The sequence below is a fragment of the Buteo buteo genome, chromosome 2, assembly GCF_964188355.1.
Source record: "Buteo buteo chromosome 2, bButBut1.hap1.1, whole genome shotgun sequence".
In the NCBI taxonomy this organism is placed as follows: domain Eukaryota; kingdom Metazoa; phylum Chordata; class Aves; order Accipitriformes; family Accipitridae; genus Buteo; species Buteo buteo.
Window position 1 is genome coordinate 22072627 of NC_134172.1, and position 17372 is coordinate 22089998.

Here is a 17372-nt window from a genome sequence, read left to right on the forward strand (position 1 = left end):
TAAAAATAAAGTAATTTTTTAAAAATTCAAGGTAGTACTTAGAAGTTTAAAGAAGATGTTTAGAACTGAGCAACAACTAAATTCTTTGGTCCCTAGGGTGCACTAATTCCTGTAATATAAAATCTTCACGCACCTTTATCAGCAGAAAATAATAGACCTTGAAAAGTGGTAAAAGTACATCTCATTTAGCAGTTAATTCTGAACTAAGCTAGATTCTGTGCCACTGACAGCTGGCACTACAGCTCTCTATGCATTGGGATCAGCTAGAAGTTATGTCTGCAGTAGGCTAGGGACTAACTTGACCACACTTTGTTTAAGTGTTCAGAAATATTCTTGGATCTGTAGAAACTCCCACGGCTAATGAGGGCTGACTCCTTATAAACAAATAAAACCCACAGCTGAATTAGAGCTGCCGGTAATGTTTTATTGCTTAGAGCTCCTAACCAGCTAAACTGTGATTTCTTCTATTTAGAACATGTTGCCTCAGGAAACCCAAAGTAATTAAAGACAAGCTGAAAAATAATAATACAGAGAGAGGGAAAACATCTGCAGCAGCAAAGCTATCTTCAGAAAGGCAGAACATTACATAAAACCTGTACTGCAGGTAATACACTTTTCTTTGTGCTAGGTCTTTGAATAAACATGATGAACAAAAATCAAAGCAGGAGTGACAGTGGAGTAGGTAAACTTTCCCACCATTTCTGTTAAAGGAAAATGTTCTTGCTCAAATATCTACAGGGCAGTGATTTTATACTATTTGAAGGTAGTATCTTCAAATTTTACCATCTGAATTTTTAAGAGGTTACCCAGAAACAATTATTAGTAAAAAATAGCACCTCCTCCATAGTAGCTGCTCTTTGTCAGGAACCATATTAAAAAGTCAGAGATAGGTTCTTCCTCCTGAAGTGCTGTGGTTTATTTTATTATACAGATTTTGTGTAGTTCTCTTGCCTCTTCACAAGCACAGATTTGGCCTACCTGGCCAGCAAAGATTATTAGGATAGGACTCTTCCCAGCATAGTATAAAACCACAAAAAAACCCAGAAAGTCAGTAGTCTTAAGTAACAGCATCTAGATATAATTTTTTTTTGTCTGGAAAGGAGATTATGTATCAAGTCACAAACTCATTAGCAGACTGCCTTCCATTAGACAATTTTTATTTTTTTTTTCCTTTTTGAGATATACTCCCCTGGAACAACAGTAAGACTGACTGTAAAATGCAGGGAGGGAGATGTATGATAGAAGAAACTGGCAGAATTATCAGGGTGCACATACAACTGTGGAGTGGTTGGTGGAGGCAAAAAAAAATGTGAAGAATGCAAAAATAAGATGCCTGAATTGGATGCCCAATTAACTGAGGAACAGAGGCGGATTAGTAGAATTTGGAACTGTGGAAGCATCAGGATTGAGAAGGATGGATCTAGGACAGCACATTGAATGCAAGCTAAAGGTTATGAATGGAGGTATAAAGAAAAATAGTGGTAAGGATAGAACACTATACTCTAATTCCAAGTAATGGATTTAAATGAGTAGAAGATGATCTACAGCAGAGCATGGGAGAGGGATGCAACGTGACAGGAATTAAAACACATGAAAAAGAAAAAGACCTCCTGCAACCAAGGTTTGCCAATTGATGTTTTTCCAATAACAACTAAATTATAAACGATTTTCCAATAATAACTGAAAGTTTGTGTATATTCTGAAAGAACTGGCTAATTCATAGAAGAAAAATCAGCTGAAAGCCATCAGAAAGAATGACCTTCAGAGCTTCAGAAAGTCTCTGAACCAAATTAATACAGTTTGTGAAAGACTGGGGGAGGGCAGAATTTATTATGTTCTGCTTTCATTCTAATACATTTCCTTGGGTATCCATTATTGGCCATACCAGAAGATTTGCCTAGGCTGCTTTTAGGGTAATATAATTTATGCCACTCTTGCGACAGCATAAAGAATAGACTTATAAAGAAAAATATTTCATAAAGAATTCAGGTACAGATCCTTCTTATACCTCTAGAAATCACCATAAAAAATACATAGAAATTGTCTGGAGCATACAAGTGAATTCAAAGGCAAGTATCCTGCATTTAAGTTAAACATGTCAACTGTCCAAGGAAAAGTCTGTTTTTCAGATGAGATAATAATGATATAATACAGAATAGAGCAAGATAAACTACTATTTCCATCTCGTAAGTATTGCAGCTTCTAAGAACTAATTCCAGGCTGATTGCCAGCTTACCATAGAAAGAAGTAAGTTAACTCCTGAAGATGTCTGCCTCTTCTGCAGCTAGGCAAAGAGCCTAGATGACCAAGTAAGACTGTCTGATTTATTTTTAGGTGGTTGCATGTAGATAAGGTATCAGCTTTTGACTTATCCAACAAACCATAAGTAGCCAATATAACTCTAATAAATTTTCTTAAGGTTTTCCTTCTGATATATCATATTTGTAAGACAGACAGAGTGTGATACATGTTAGATACTTTGAAGTATTCTAAAAATGGAAAATTTCTGGAGAAAAATAAGGTGCTTAGAAAATGTTGCTCCATAAAAATTACCTTATTTTTATAGTTATGATTATTTCAGGATACCTTAACATACATTTTCCATGGAAGATTTTTTCCTTTCTCTGAATTAATGCTTGTTCATAACAAATTACCAAAGTAAATGTTCCACTACAATTAGAAAATTGATTTATATACATTATTGGAATATAGACCTAGGTCTTCCAGTTAATTACAGGTACTTAAAATATATAATTTGAAAATTTCCTTTTCTATTATGGTACATTATGCATGAAACAGCCTAAGTAATTCTTAAGGTATGGTTAACAAAGGTGATTAACATAATAAGGGTAGAACAAGCACCTGTTTATGTATGTAGTCTGCAGCTCATTGAAGAATATTAAAAAATAGTATCTGCCTGAGCCTACTGGTGGTATTATTCAGAGAAAATACACAAAACTTTTGTTCAGCTTGAGATTGAGCAAATGCTACCTTGCATGAACATATTTTTTCACTTTAAGCCTTAATCAACATGTGGTTAATTCTCCAAGGAGCTGCTTAGTCATCACAATTAAAAAAAAAAGTTTCTTGGACAGTATGACAACTAACTCAGGCACAGGCTATCCTATCTGAACCATAAGAGATGTATAAATAGAAAGAAATGTTATTCAAGAACTTTTTTATAACATTCATATTGGCATTTAACCATAATCGTTCCTAGTTGTTCCTTATGAATGAAGATCTACACAAAAAGTTTTCTGTTACTTTGGTTTTCTTCCCCTCTTGACACTTTAAAATAAGGAATGGCCAATATTCCCATCAGAATCTGTATTTGCGCATATTTTTTCTTCTGATACTGTATAGTATGCTATATTTTGTTTGCAGAGTAAAACACTGCCTTTCTCACAGAATAAACATGGCATTATAATGTGTTAGAATTTAACTCTTTTTTTTTTTACACATTTCAAGTGATTTGTGTAGCAGAAGTGAGATTGTAAATTCTGAAAGTGCCTGGCAGTGAATTTGCTCTATTGCTGAGATATTTTATGAAGAAAGCAAAGACAAAAGAACTAACCATTTTCTTTTTTAAATAATTATGAACAACTTTGATACTCATAAAACTCTTTCATCCCAAACAAGGCCTTCTCTGACTCCATGCAGGAGAAAACCAATACAGTTCAGTGATGGTAGATCTCTCTCAGGTATGGTTCATAGACACTAACAGGCCCTCAATGACAGTAATATTCTGAGTTACTATAATTACTTGTATGTTCAACTGCTAAATATAACAAAAAACTGTCTTCCACAATCCATGGGCAAATATCTTTATTCAGATGCTGCACTCAGCCAACAAACAGATAGGAGTCCCTCTGATAGGTATAATGGCTCTTTTCCTTTATGGAAAAATGCGCTAGTCAAAAATTTGCCATGAGGCTCATATATGATAAATTTGATCCTTCTTTCCTTAACATGTTTTTCTTTCCCTTGAAAAACACATACTTTGCATGATTCTACTGCGCCCATTTATTTTCTACATTTTTTTGGAATGAAGAAAAAGCACAGCAGTATTGCAATAATTTAAAAAGAGAAAATTGCAGAATTTGGAACTGTGATATACATTCAAACACGAAATGCCACAATTTTCCTCTGCCTTCTGAAAAGAAAACATGTATTGTATATATATGTGTAACAGCGTACCTCCAGCAATGCATTCTGGGGTGAAAGAAATATCATCAAGAGCAAATTCTGCGGGTTCACTCCACCCCACTTCAGCTTCGAAGGCGACTCTGAAAGGGCTGTTGCTGGAGAGGACTACATTGGCATACATCCATTTGTTTTCTTCATTTCTACTAGAAGACCAGAAGAGAATATCCATTCCATGATCTCCAACTGTGTATACCTGTTGACAATGAAGCCCAAGAGATGCAACTGAATCAGCATTAAGCAAGAGAGGAGAGCAGCTGGCTAGAGTAACATAGCCCAAGCCCAGTAGTGCAGCTACCTGCCTGGGTGGCACTGGCCCTCTTAGATATGCTTCCAACCCACAGCTTATTGGTGGTGACCAAATGTTTCTGAATACTTTTGTTAATTCTAGTTCAGCTGCAAATAAAAAGCTACTATGAAAGCAAAATAAAATAAAAAGAACTGCTAATACAATCACTAACTGGAATACAGACAGTCTTGGCCTGACATACAGAAGCTAATGAGTACAGACCTAACCCCAAATTCATCTAAACATTGATGAAAAGACTGAGAAGGATCTTGAGCTATGCTTTCATCTCTAAAAGGTGCTCTCCTTATAGTTAACAGACTGGGTGAAGCTTTCAGAAATATAAATAAAAGGCTTAGCATCTAGGGATTTAAGTCTGTTGTCTGGTACAAGCAATTTATAATATGGTGTTTCAAGCAGTCATGGTAAATTTGCCCAAGCATATTTAGCAAAACCATAAATAAAAATAAATAAAATCATCAAATAGTGAAAGAAATAAGAATAAAAATGAATGAAATCACAATTAACCAACAACTGATGAGTTAATGCCAAGCACAGGAAATTCAGTGGTTTACCCAGGTAGTTGCTCTCCCACTCAGGTCCAGAATACCTATACAATCTAAACCAGGTCAGAAATAATGAAAAAGAACTGCAGGGATGAAAGTAAGCATATTCTATCATATTCTGGCATATTCTAGACATTCCAGATGATAACTATTTCTTTAGGAGACTGAATATTTTAATCATTATCCTCTCCCCATCACTTTCAACAACATCCATCTCTTAAGCCTTTAGACTAATTTTCAAGTGACCCATGGGTTCATGTTCCCAGTTTAATGATGGAACACAAAACCTGAGACTCAAGAAAGTTATAAACTCAAACCCATACTAATGACGTATAGAACTGCATACCTTTGACTCTCACAGCCAACCTAGTGGGACAAATAAGCTAAAAATGGCACTGTGAACCACATACTTTATGGAAGTTGGTGTATTGATTAAAATATCTCTGATGCCTGAGCACTCTTGCAAGTTATTTAATTTTTGGAGGAGAGGAAGATCAAGAAGACTGACATACAATAATCCGAATCAGGACCTAATTTTGACAAGCCTGATGTTTGTTTACAGGACTGAGTAACAGCAATGTCTTCTTAAAAGCATGCATCTTGCAGGGCTAAAACGACAGGTGTTGAGAAGAAATAGCTGCTTCAGCCCATTAAAAAAAATGAAAAACTGTGTGTAATCACATTATCAGGCTCTAAGGCCTTAATAAGTTGAAACCCTTAATTAGACTAACTCTACATGTGAGGTTAGGACTATGTTACAACACCTCTATGTGTCAGTGGAACCATTCACTATTTTACCAATCATGAAATACAACAATCTTGCTGATCTACAGTTTTACAGCACATAATAGCGTTAGTATGGTTTTAGCTATTACTGTATCATGCAGTGGTATTTTCCACTTTTTGAAGGTTAATATTGAGATAATATCGCTTTCTATATATCTCATTGTAAATTCTCACAGCTACACAAATAACTGTTGGGGAAGAAGGAAGACTCAAAAACATTTGAAGACAATACCAGAGTCTCTTTTAACAGGACAGTTAAAGACTGGCCCATTGTTTAAGATCGGATGTTTTTTCCCATTCTTTTTTGGCAGGTTGGTAGAAGAAGTTTTTCACAGTAAAACTTTCAGAGCATGCTGCCTGCTTCAGCAGTTCTGTCTACATACAGAGAAATTGCATTGTGTCCGTACTAAGCCTGGTCTCAGGTGGAGCATGGAGTCATTCTGTGTACATACAGATCAACCCTGCAGCTCAAGCTCAGTACAAACAATAAATCCATCATGAAACCTGCTGTATGTATACTGTCTGATGGGTCTGGAGTGGCAGCAAGTCTAACTGGGTCTAAAGTGCAACATTTTGATGACATCAGCTTCTGTTCTCATAGATGTAAGGTAATTTTATATGCCTTGTCTTTCTTTTCTTTAAGATTTAACTCATATTTACTGTAGAGTAAGGGCATGAAGATATGTAATTACTATGGATTAGTTAATATGTTGTGTTAATTTGTGTGGCTGTGTCCTCAGTTAGGTTTGACTCGAGTTTAAACCTGTTGTATGTTTTCTCATAATAAGCACATAGGTAACCTGTGGAAACTGATAACATTTAGTGTAAGTCTCTACACTGGTCTATAGGAAATCTCAGGTGAGCTCCCAGATCTGCTCCATTTCTCATGTACACTCCTGGGGAAATTGTTCAATCCCACTTCCTACCAAAGTACTCCTGAATACTTCTACTTCACTTCTCTAAGTCTTTATCAGTCCATAACTATGCCAGGGAAAGGTCTGTGTTCCTATGTATCTTCAAAAACTTTTAGCTGAAATTTCTAAAAGCATAACACATATTTTAAAATACATGCTAAATCAAAAGAGATTACAATGGAGTTCAGAAAAACGGGAAGCCCAGGTAGTCTGTTCCTTTAGCTGGGGATACAGATCTTATTCTCTCAGAGATTGTGCCCAGAGAAAGTCAAGAAACAATTATAAGACCTAATACTGTATTCTTCACTGCGGTTACCCGTGTCACTGAAAGTTTGAAGCATCTTCTAGATCAGGAAGTAAGTTTAACATATACAAGATTTTTGCTGGCCTGTGTAAACATATACAGCACATGAAAGGTAGAGCATATTCTCATGGATATGAGCTCCCTAGAGCCCTGGAGAGCTACAGCTGTGTGATTCTTAGGGCCTCCAGAGACTACACCTCCCTACACAGCATCCTATGAATTGTGTACAAGCTAGCTTGGTAGTGGAAACAATTTAACGTGTGAAAGAGGAAAAAGCTAGCAAGATGAACCCCACTATATGGCATATAATGAAAAAAACCTGTAGCAAAGTCCCATTAAACAACTCTGTATCTATCAGTCTGGGGAGGTTGTGTTCCAGCTACTACTGATCTAGTTGTGGGCTAAATCCCATCATTTTAATTTAAAAGTAACAAGCATGCATTGTACTAACTAGTCACTATATCTGTCTATTCCTCATTCTGTGCTGACACCATCTCTAGATTGCACACACAACTGGAATCACAAACAATAGGAATCAACAGAAACAGAGCTATCACTTCATTGACTGCAGAGTGAAAAGCTCAGGAGTGAAGATAACCAATACATACTCCATGGCAGTTTTAAGAAGAATTTAGCATGATAATCTGCATGAGACAAATGCGTGAGTGAAGCTTTTATACTTGCTTTTTGGTCTTTCTCCAAGGTGCCTTTGCCAGCTGGTTCATTTGTAGTCCATATGTGAACAGCATTCTTTAGCAAATCCCATTTCCCTGCCTTAAAATCATGACTCAGTTCTAATTCTCCACAGCATGTCCTGTGTGTTAAAAACTTCAGAATTCTTTTTTCAGCTTCTATTTCATTTTGGGGATGGGGAAGGTGCATGTACTTTCGAAGGTCACGGAATATAAACTGTTATTTTCTACTTGGTCATCAGCAGTTACAAGTCATGTGGCTATCCTGTACCCTCATGCTGACTTTTCAAGATAGCATATTATCTTCCTGATCTTGCCTGACTCTAGCAGTTGGCATGCTGGAAGCTACTATGTTCCATCTGAACTGACTAATAACCAAGAAACCAATGCAGATCTGATGGGTGCATAGCAAGAGGTGTATTCTCCCACCATTCCCAACATACAGTCTTTAATCACCAGGAATCAAGGAAGCAGGAAAATCTTGTGAAAGACAACTTGTGTTTTCACCTCACTAGGCACCAGAGACTTGTGTGAGCTGGGGAAACTTCCCATTGACTCCAGTGAATAACTATACTATGTTTTCTGCTCTACATCCTTTAGATCATGCCTTTGAACTCTTCACATTCCTTGGCAGTCATCATTGCACATCTTCCTTGGACTGAAGCTACACCAGAGGCAGAGCAAAATTGTTTCTCTGAAGCCCACAAATCAGATTAGCAAAATTGTATCACAATTCACTGTCACAATAGAGAAGTGCTTTAAGAAGTTATTGTGGTGGTGCAGTAGGATACCTTATTTGGATGGTCACTGACCACAACAGGGACTTTAAATGGAATAGTACATCCCACAGTAATTCTACTAGTTCTTGTTACATTATGCTTGTTGTTGAATATTGTTTTATATGTTAGAGAATAGCTAGAGGAGTGTCACTGTTACAAAACCCTCCCCGCATCTACAACACTGCTTAACCACATCTAGCAAAACATTAATAATTAAGTAGACCAACCAAAAATTGCCCTCAGATTACAACTGGAATACGGCATCAATCTGTTTATAGGCACAGAGGCAAGAGGCCACCACACCACCAGTCTGTGAGATAAAGATAGATTGACTTTAGTCATGGGGTGGATTGTGGTGGTGCAGCCCCCCCGGGCCACATCTCAATGTCAGGACCAGCCAACATTGCGTCCTTGCACAGCGAGTTGGGACAGCCTGGTACTTTCTTATCCTGGTAATGGTCCAGTGAGTCAGGACAATTAGGCATCCCCTAACTGCACCTGAAATGCCTGTCACCCGGAACTGTACCTGAGACTCCTGCTGCTTGGATCATGTCTCACCTTTGTGGTTGCCTGAGAGGAATTATGGCCAGAATGGAATTACACTGACGAAAGTCAATCATCTCGTGAACCTATAAACAGTGGTCCCAAGTGAGGTCCTCTGAGCTCTCCTGGCCCGCAGCGGGCTGGGACCAGCATCTCCCTCTGAGTGGGACACCTCTCGGAGCTCGCAAACTCTCCAGTTTGCGAAAATTGGAGGACTGTCGCCGAAAGCTGACGATGGGACCTGGGCGGATACCCTTCACTCCTTGAGGCGCAACCCTTCACCCATCCAGAAATGCTGAGATATTTGACATGAATATTTCACTGAACTCAAGGGGAATTTTTAACAGGTATACCTGTTTATATGTTTATCTATCGTAGTGTCTGTGAATTGACCCAGGTATCTAATAGCAAGTATAGTATAAATATTGCTTTTTTGAATCTATAATTAAGTCACTGTTGTGGTTGTAGTAAATTCTACTTAATCACTTTGTAAAATGTTAACTTAGTCAAAGATTAAGTACTGCTAAATCTTGTGATTCACTTTAAACTGTGAATGCACCTCAGACTGCTGATACACACATATAATCTTTCCAGACATAAAGCGTTGACCAAGTCTGGGACTAGGAGTGGATCCAGCTGCACCTAAGATCCATCAAGAGTTTAGAAAGCAAGGGGGTCTTCTCTGAACTTCATGACTCAATGGGAGGGTCTCTCCTACCTTTCTGCATCTCTGATCTCTGTGCAAATCATGAAAAAGAAATTCTAACTCAATTTTCCTTTGTATATTTCTCCCTTACTCTTTTGCATTTTTGGTCTCTGTATAAATCATTCTAGTTTGATTCTAACTTGATTTTCCTTTTTATGCTTCATCCATAGATTAAGTAATAGAGTGAACCTTGCCATAGAACTTTGTGAAGTCGTGCTTTTATAGACTCCTGTTAAATCACTTTTGCTAATACCTTTGATTGTGATTCTTTAAGCAGTCCAAACCACTCATTCGCGACAGTTATCTACCTCTTCTCTCTTTATTTCTTTAAACACGAGTTTGCAATAATAAAAAATTTAGTCATTTTTAGTAGAATTGACCTGCCCTATTCCAAATTTTACTATACCTCAGTTCTGTTTTTATCAACAAATACCAAGGCAGAAAAAATTGATATATTAGAGTTATACTATCACATAGGGAATTAATTTTGGTTTTAATTCTCAATTGTATGACAAACTCCTGAAGTAAATGGACAGACACAGAATGCTGAAGCTTAATGAAAGCTGAATGTTTTCTGTCTGACAGTTGACCAATAGGATCCCCATTGGAATGAAACAGATGTGAAAATCACCTCCCTTTCTTGCTGAAACTTTTCTCCTGCTTCATTAAATGCAAATAGAAGTCATAAAAATGTGAAAAGAAATGTATGTTTTTAACTTACATATGCAGCATAATGCAGTAAAAATTGTTTATATTAAGAGCTATTCTTGTTTGGAGCATATTAAGTGGTATATTAGAACAGTCATATATTTAGTGCTGAAAAAGTCACCTCTCAAAGGCTGTTACCATTTATACCAAAGGAAATCTAGTAGTATTGTACTTAATCGTTATGAAGCAACTTTTTTCTCCTGTTGGGTAATAGTTGACTGATGTCCTGAAGCCTAAGTGTTCAGATCTCTTTTAAATAACATCTGTTCTATGTTAACGCAAGAATTCCTGTAAACATTGTGTCCTTTTTAAAGATAATAATAATAATAATCTAAGCTTTTGGTTTCCCTATGAACAAATTACAGAGTTTATGACAATAGAATTGTGCAACTGAAATGTGCATTGTGAATACAGAAGAGAAGCACTTTTAATTCCTTTTTCTCTTTTCTCAGTGACTAGTTCCTTTTCTGGGTTAAAACAGGATTATTCCCATAACTGCACATTATTTTGGGTAGTTCTACCACATCTACTTCCTATACCAATATGTCCTTCATTTTTATCTTTCTTTTTTACAGATTCCCTGTGTGTTGTTTTAATCACATATCTTGGTAAGCTCTATATCTGCACTCGTTTTATTTTTTAATTCAGGTTTGACCAGATAGCTGTATTTCAGATAACAGCTATAACATCAGCTTTTGTACTGATGTTACTGTATTGTAACACATTATTCAGACTTCCTATTACAGTTTGACTTTTTTCACCTCCAGTACAACCTGAACAAAATCTTCACTGAGCTGTTGCTTTTGAAGTTTTGGGCTGCTGGTTTTGTTTTTCTTTTTTGTTCATTTAGACTTTTTTTTCACTTAAATGGTTACAGTTCATTTATATTCTTGATTTAATATCAGCAACAGTTGATGCTGAAATACATTATTAGTTTGATAGAAAAAAACCCAAAATGTCCATAAGGGTAGATTGGGGCTGTGATAGGATGATAATTCCTTGCTGAGTACTTCTGTCTGTTATGAATATTGTTATATGTTTCTACATAAAGAGTACATGTTGCAAAGCCATAAACAGGGAACCTTATTTGTATGTGGGAGTAAGACAATCCTTTATGGATCTATTTATGAAATTGAAGGTAATAAGACTTAATTAAACTCATCTGTTTGAAATGCAAAATAATAAATTAAGAAGCAGACGCTGTTTGGCTTGCCTACTATCTCACACATAGGCCACACACATCTACTTATTCACTAATGTTAAAGTGTTCTGTGATGCCTGAAAGATTTCAGAAGCTCCTTCAAAAAATCTTGTCTGTACTCTTGCATGCTGTAACATCCAGGATAGTTGAATTTAAACAAATAGGTAATCATAGATAATCTCACAGTATTTCAGTTACCAACAGATCCAAAAAGCAATTGCTGTTCTCTTTTTATTTCAATTTAGTCTGGAATTGCTCTTGACCTTTACTTACTGTTTTGTTTTCTTAATCTTAATGTGCAAACTGTGTACATGGAAGGATGAATAATGTAAACTGGAAAGAGTGGACTTGAAGACATGGCAGAGTATTTTAAAAGCTGTCATCAGATAATAAAATTACAAGATTACAAAATAAACACTTCTTAAAAATTCATCTTAAATAACTGAAGTATCTTTGGGAAGAATACATTTTGATCATTTTTATTCACTAGATAGAAAGAAATGTTAAAATAATGTAATCTGAAACATTTAAAATCTGTTTGAAAAGCAGAAGTATCTGCTGCTTATACTAACTTCACATAATACAGCTTTTTTTCTTTGTTACTATTAATTAAGTTTATAGCAATATTCAGAGTATCCCTGAACTAGGTGCTAGAGATAAAATTGAGATGCAAACCCCATCCTGAAAAAAATTACTTAAAGGTAGACAAAAAGTGGAGTGAAAGGTAACATTATTCTTTGGCTGGATATAAGGAGAAGCCTTTTCATGCTGGACAGTCGAGCAGTGGCAGAGTTTGCCCAGAGAGTTCGAGTAGTCTCTATTTATAGAAGTTTTCAAGACCGGGTAAATTCCTGAGTCACCTAGTGTGATCTTGTAGTTGACTGTGCTTGGAGCAGAAAGTTGAACTAGAGACCTCCTGAGGCCCTTCCAGCCTGAATTGCACTATAATCCCATGGAATTGTGCTAATTGTCCTTTACAGTGGAGAACCAGACCAAAGAGAATAAATACTTAAACAGTGGTCCAAAATTCCTGACTTAACTCCAGGTCCAAGACCACAAAAGTATTCTTGCTCACTTTTAAGACAGACTAATTTATTTCAGGAGTTTGATAGTATATGCAAATTTTTATATTCTGTCACACATAGTAAAACTGACATAACGTGTATTTTCAAAATTTAACAAACTGCCACAGATAGGAGTATTGCCCAGACCTCTAAAGAAGGCACTATGTAACATATTTATTCAGTGAGCCACAGGAAACAAATTGTTTGCCAAGGGTTCATGTCACTGCTTTGACTTTTACTAAGGTACTTAACAACTAAAAGTGTGCCCATTAAGGATGCTTGAGGAACAGCAAGAAGACATTTTCATGGAAGCTTGAGCTATAATTATTAATATGGTTAAATGCTTTATTTCCAGTTATTTTAATCAAACACCCTTCATACGTGATTACATTAATATGTTTAAAATTTTTATTTTAAACCACATCCTGTTTTTGTCCTTAACATTGGAAAGTGCCTCTATTTTATGGTAAAGAGTGAATTGTGCAGAGAACTGTGGTGATGTTTGGTAGGTTTGGTATGTAGTATGGTAGTCAAACATGCAATGTTAATTCTTACATAGGTAGGAAAAAGAGTTCAAGTGGAATTAAAACTAAAAACCAGAATTGTCACTTGATTGTCGGCAAAAAAATTGTATATAGGTGTAACTGCAGTGAAGTTGTAATGAAGTACTGTTAATATAAGCTCTGAGATTTTGCTCATTCTAGACACTGAAATGCAAATATTACTAAAGCAAATATTGCTATGCCATGATATAATAGAAGTGTTTTTTCTCTTACCTTTAAGACTCCTGCTTGCCTAGAAGCAAACATCCAGAACCAGAACCGAACCCTACAGACCCCAAGGCTAGCTGGGAATAGTTTGCTGGTAATTATCCTCGCTCTGTTTCCTTCCTTCTGGGCAGATAAGTTTACATACAAAAAATGCTGTCCTTTACCTTAATAAAAAGATAAGAAACATTTATAGTTTTTCAATACTATTTTATGCTTCAGAGCATAAGCATTTTTACACACACAGATACTGGTGTCTTTTACCACATATATGTATACCCTACCCTGGTTGTATAGATATCTTCCCTGTTAATATTTTGTGTACTTCTGTTTTTTACATACAATATTAATATAACCTTCCTCAGAGCTTACTCTGTCTTTTTTATCCTTGTGTAAATACTTGATTCATATTTGAATAACAAATTTAAAATATGTTGCAAACACAAACACTCACTCACATATTCTAAGGCTCAGTTTGAAGGCTGACATTGCAGGAGTCAGGAGCACATTTGATGGTAGCTCTTACCCAGGAAAATTCGCTGTCAATGCAGCATGACAGTAGGGAATACATTGAAGACCTGAGGCTCGTTAGTGGGCCAAGATATCCACATTTCCTATTGTTAGCTGCTACTGAAGAACCACAAGGTAGCATTAAAGTGAATTCAAAGCAGTAAAAGATGCTGCCCTCTTACACCCCAAAAAGAGGCCTATCACCTAAAATGAACACACACCACCAAAAGCAAGTGGTTGAATACAAATTAACCTGCTGACTTGGTTTCTTTTTTATTAACTAGCTATAGCTCCTTCCTTGTCATCACTTCAATTGTATCTGCTATGGTAAAAGCAAGGTTTGGTCCTGCATGGAGAGAATAGTATGACAGAACCTTCTGTGGTGAAGAGGAGAGATTTTTCACAAAGAGGAGGGCATCTGCTGGGGCTGTCCTGAGCAGCAATACACAGAAGAACTTAGCAGACAACTTCCTCCTAGATCCAAAAGAACCAACACCTAAATATCAGAGCTGCATTACTAGTTGTTTTGGAGTAGTTGTTCTACTCCAAAGAAGGATTCAGCCCCATGGCTCAGCTCTTGTTCCTGATGTAAAAGACTGAACTCCCCTTCATTATAACCAGATCAAGATTTTGTCTTTGCATTCTAGTGTTTTCTCCAGTTTTCACTGGGAATGGGATTCTGACATCTTTCCAGATTTCGTCTCTCTGTAACTTCACTGACAGCATGCTATGGCAGCAGGTAAAGCACACTGCACTCTCTCTAATCTACCATGGAAGTGATGCCTTAGCTGCAGCCAAAATAGATGGTTAACTATCTCAAAGGGGCTTCTTTGGGGGGAAAAAAACCAAACCCAAACCCAAACCAAACCAAAAGAATCCCCTTCTAACTCAAGACCACAATCAGGCTCAAACCCAAAGCTTTAGCTTAACTTTGCAGTCCTTTACAAGGAGAAGGCTTCAGAGTGACTGAGACTTTCATCAAGCTAGACTGGGGTTGGGAGGGGCTGGGAAGGGGTGTCAAGATCCAGTCGCATATTTTATCTAAGGTAAGTTAATTGCTGTCTGAATCTCCTTTGCATTTGTAACTGTGGCTTGAGTTTTTATTCCTGGTAGGCTGAGGGTAGTGTTAAGACCTGCTTAAGAAGGGTTGTGGTGGGTTGACCCTGGCTGGGTGCCAGGTGCCCAGCAAACCACTCTATCATTCCCCTCCCCAGCTGGACAGGGGAGAGAAAATATAATGAAAGGCTCGTGGGTCGAGATAAGGACAGTTTAATAAAGCGAACGCAAAGGTGGTGAGCAGAAGCAAAGGAAACCAAAAGATTTTATTCTCTACTTCCCATCAGCAGGCGGTGTCTGGCCACTTCCTGGGAAGCAGGGCTTCAGTACGCATAGTGGTTGCTCCGGAAGACAAATGTAAATAACGAATGCCCCCCACTTCCTCCTCCCTTCAGTTAGCTTTTGTTGCTGAGCAGGCGTCATGGTATGGGATATCCCTTTGGTCAGTTTGGGTCAGCTGTCCTGGCTTTGTCCCCTCCCAAGATCTTGCCCACCCCCAGCCTGCTGGTGAGGGGGGGAATGTTGATGAGATAGCCTTGATGCTGTGGGAGCACTGCTCAGCTGTAGGCAGAACACTGCTGAGTTACCAACACCTTTCTAGCTACCAGTACAGAGCACAGCACTACAAGGGCTGCTATGGGGAGAATTAACTCCATCTCAGCCAGAGCCAAAACAGGGGTGCAGCTGGCTGGGCACATGCTGCTATTTGGTGAGGGTCAAGTGGAGGGTAGCTGCGACAGTGTTAGAGTAAGCATCGATGGATGAAATGCGAAGTCATCTTCACCCACACCACCTGGCAACAGCCACTGCAAGTGGCTGCTGAAGCTCTGAGCTCAGAGAGCAGGTCTGGGCAGCCTGGTAAGGCTTTTAAATGTAGTTTTACTGACCAAACAATTCTGCTGTCAAAACAGGAGGGTAGACACATATTTTTTTATCTAAGCTAAGGGGCACAGAGGGCACTGCAATCAAACTATTCCCTTCAGACGGTTCTCCTGTGGTGGGATATGCTCCAGCCATGGCCATACAGACAGTCTGTACTCCAAAATGCAGAATAGAGCAGTGGCTTGGTGTGCTTGTGTGCTGTCCTCTGCAGAGGGCACACATACCACACCTTTGGGTCATCTGGGAAGCCAATCTCAAGGACACCATGAAATACAAATATAAACTAGGAAGACAGTGTATGTGCAAACATACCTTCAGTCCCTGTCTGTAAAATGGGCAAAACAGTATATTCTGAACTGTAGTACCTCTCCACTATACCAAACCTCCAGTTCTTGCCTAAGTCACCAAGTAGGAGCTTCTGCATATGAACTCCAAACATTACTGTCCCAAACCACAGTATTAATAGTATTCAGAAAGTCAGCCAATTAGTCCTATCTGTTCTTTACTTACATAAATGCATGAAATGATGGAACGCATTGGTAAGGTAGTCAGAATTAGTAAGGCTGCTCACTAAGCTTTTTTTCTGCAAGAACTTTTTAAGTAAGCTCTCTCAAAACTCTATTTTCAAACTTTTAAAATACCTCAGTTATTCAGCTAAAAGAAACTTTTTTTTTTTTTTTTTTCTGTTGGCACTGTTGAAGGTCATGCTTAGTCTTCTCAGGAGAAAAAAGTTCAGGACCTTTAATCTAAGGAATGTATCCTAACTTCTGTTTTAAGAGACACAAGATATATAAAACATGATCAGAATCATAATAGTAGTCCAGCCAGCCCCATATAAGCTCTTCTAAGCCTCTCTATAAACAGCTGATTAACAAGTGATATATCTGAAAAAAATTTATTCCCTGCCAATTAGGACAGGTTTTTGCTTTGTATTATTAGAGAAATTTTAATGAACATTTTGTAAAGAAGATGGCTATTCCTGTGAAAGGAGTTTTTGAATTAACTTGTGGATGAACTTGTGTAAATTGTGCATATGCACTATACCATCTTCTCTTTCTTACGGCAATAATTTCTCAAATCCTTAAAAATAAACTTGGGGCTTTCATACCCACTCAGTATACCCACCCCTCATAGATGAACTCATGTATTCTGCAGCTGAATCTAAGAGTGCAGTTTCACATGTTTTGCAATTTAAAGTTTCGCAAATCTCATTCTTCATTAAAGTAAAATAATTCAAGAATGCAGATTTGTGAAGAATAAGGTATATGATTTATACATGTGTGTGGGATGTAACTTTTAAGAAGATATGATTGTAAGGAGAGTAGCAATTTTGATGGTGTTGAGGCAGATGCACAGAAAAAATATTGAATGAACTAATTGCTATCCTGGAAAGGAAAGAAATATT

General features: G+C 37.4%; 1 protein-coding gene across 1 annotated transcript in view; it reads right to left on the bottom strand.

Moving 5' to 3' along the window:
• Nucleotides 1–17372, bottom strand: part of MALRD1 (MAM and LDL receptor class A domain containing 1) — a 290404-nt gene that overhangs the window by 72105 nt on the left and 200927 nt on the right. The window contains exons 31-32 of the mRNA XM_075022465.1: nt 13529–13686; nt 4198–4399 (exon numbers count right to left, since the gene is read on the bottom strand). Coding sequence (XP_074878566.1) covers nt 4198–4399; nt 13529–13686 — 360 coding nt within the window. The remainder of the gene's footprint in view (nt 1–4197; nt 4400–13528; nt 13687–17372) is intronic.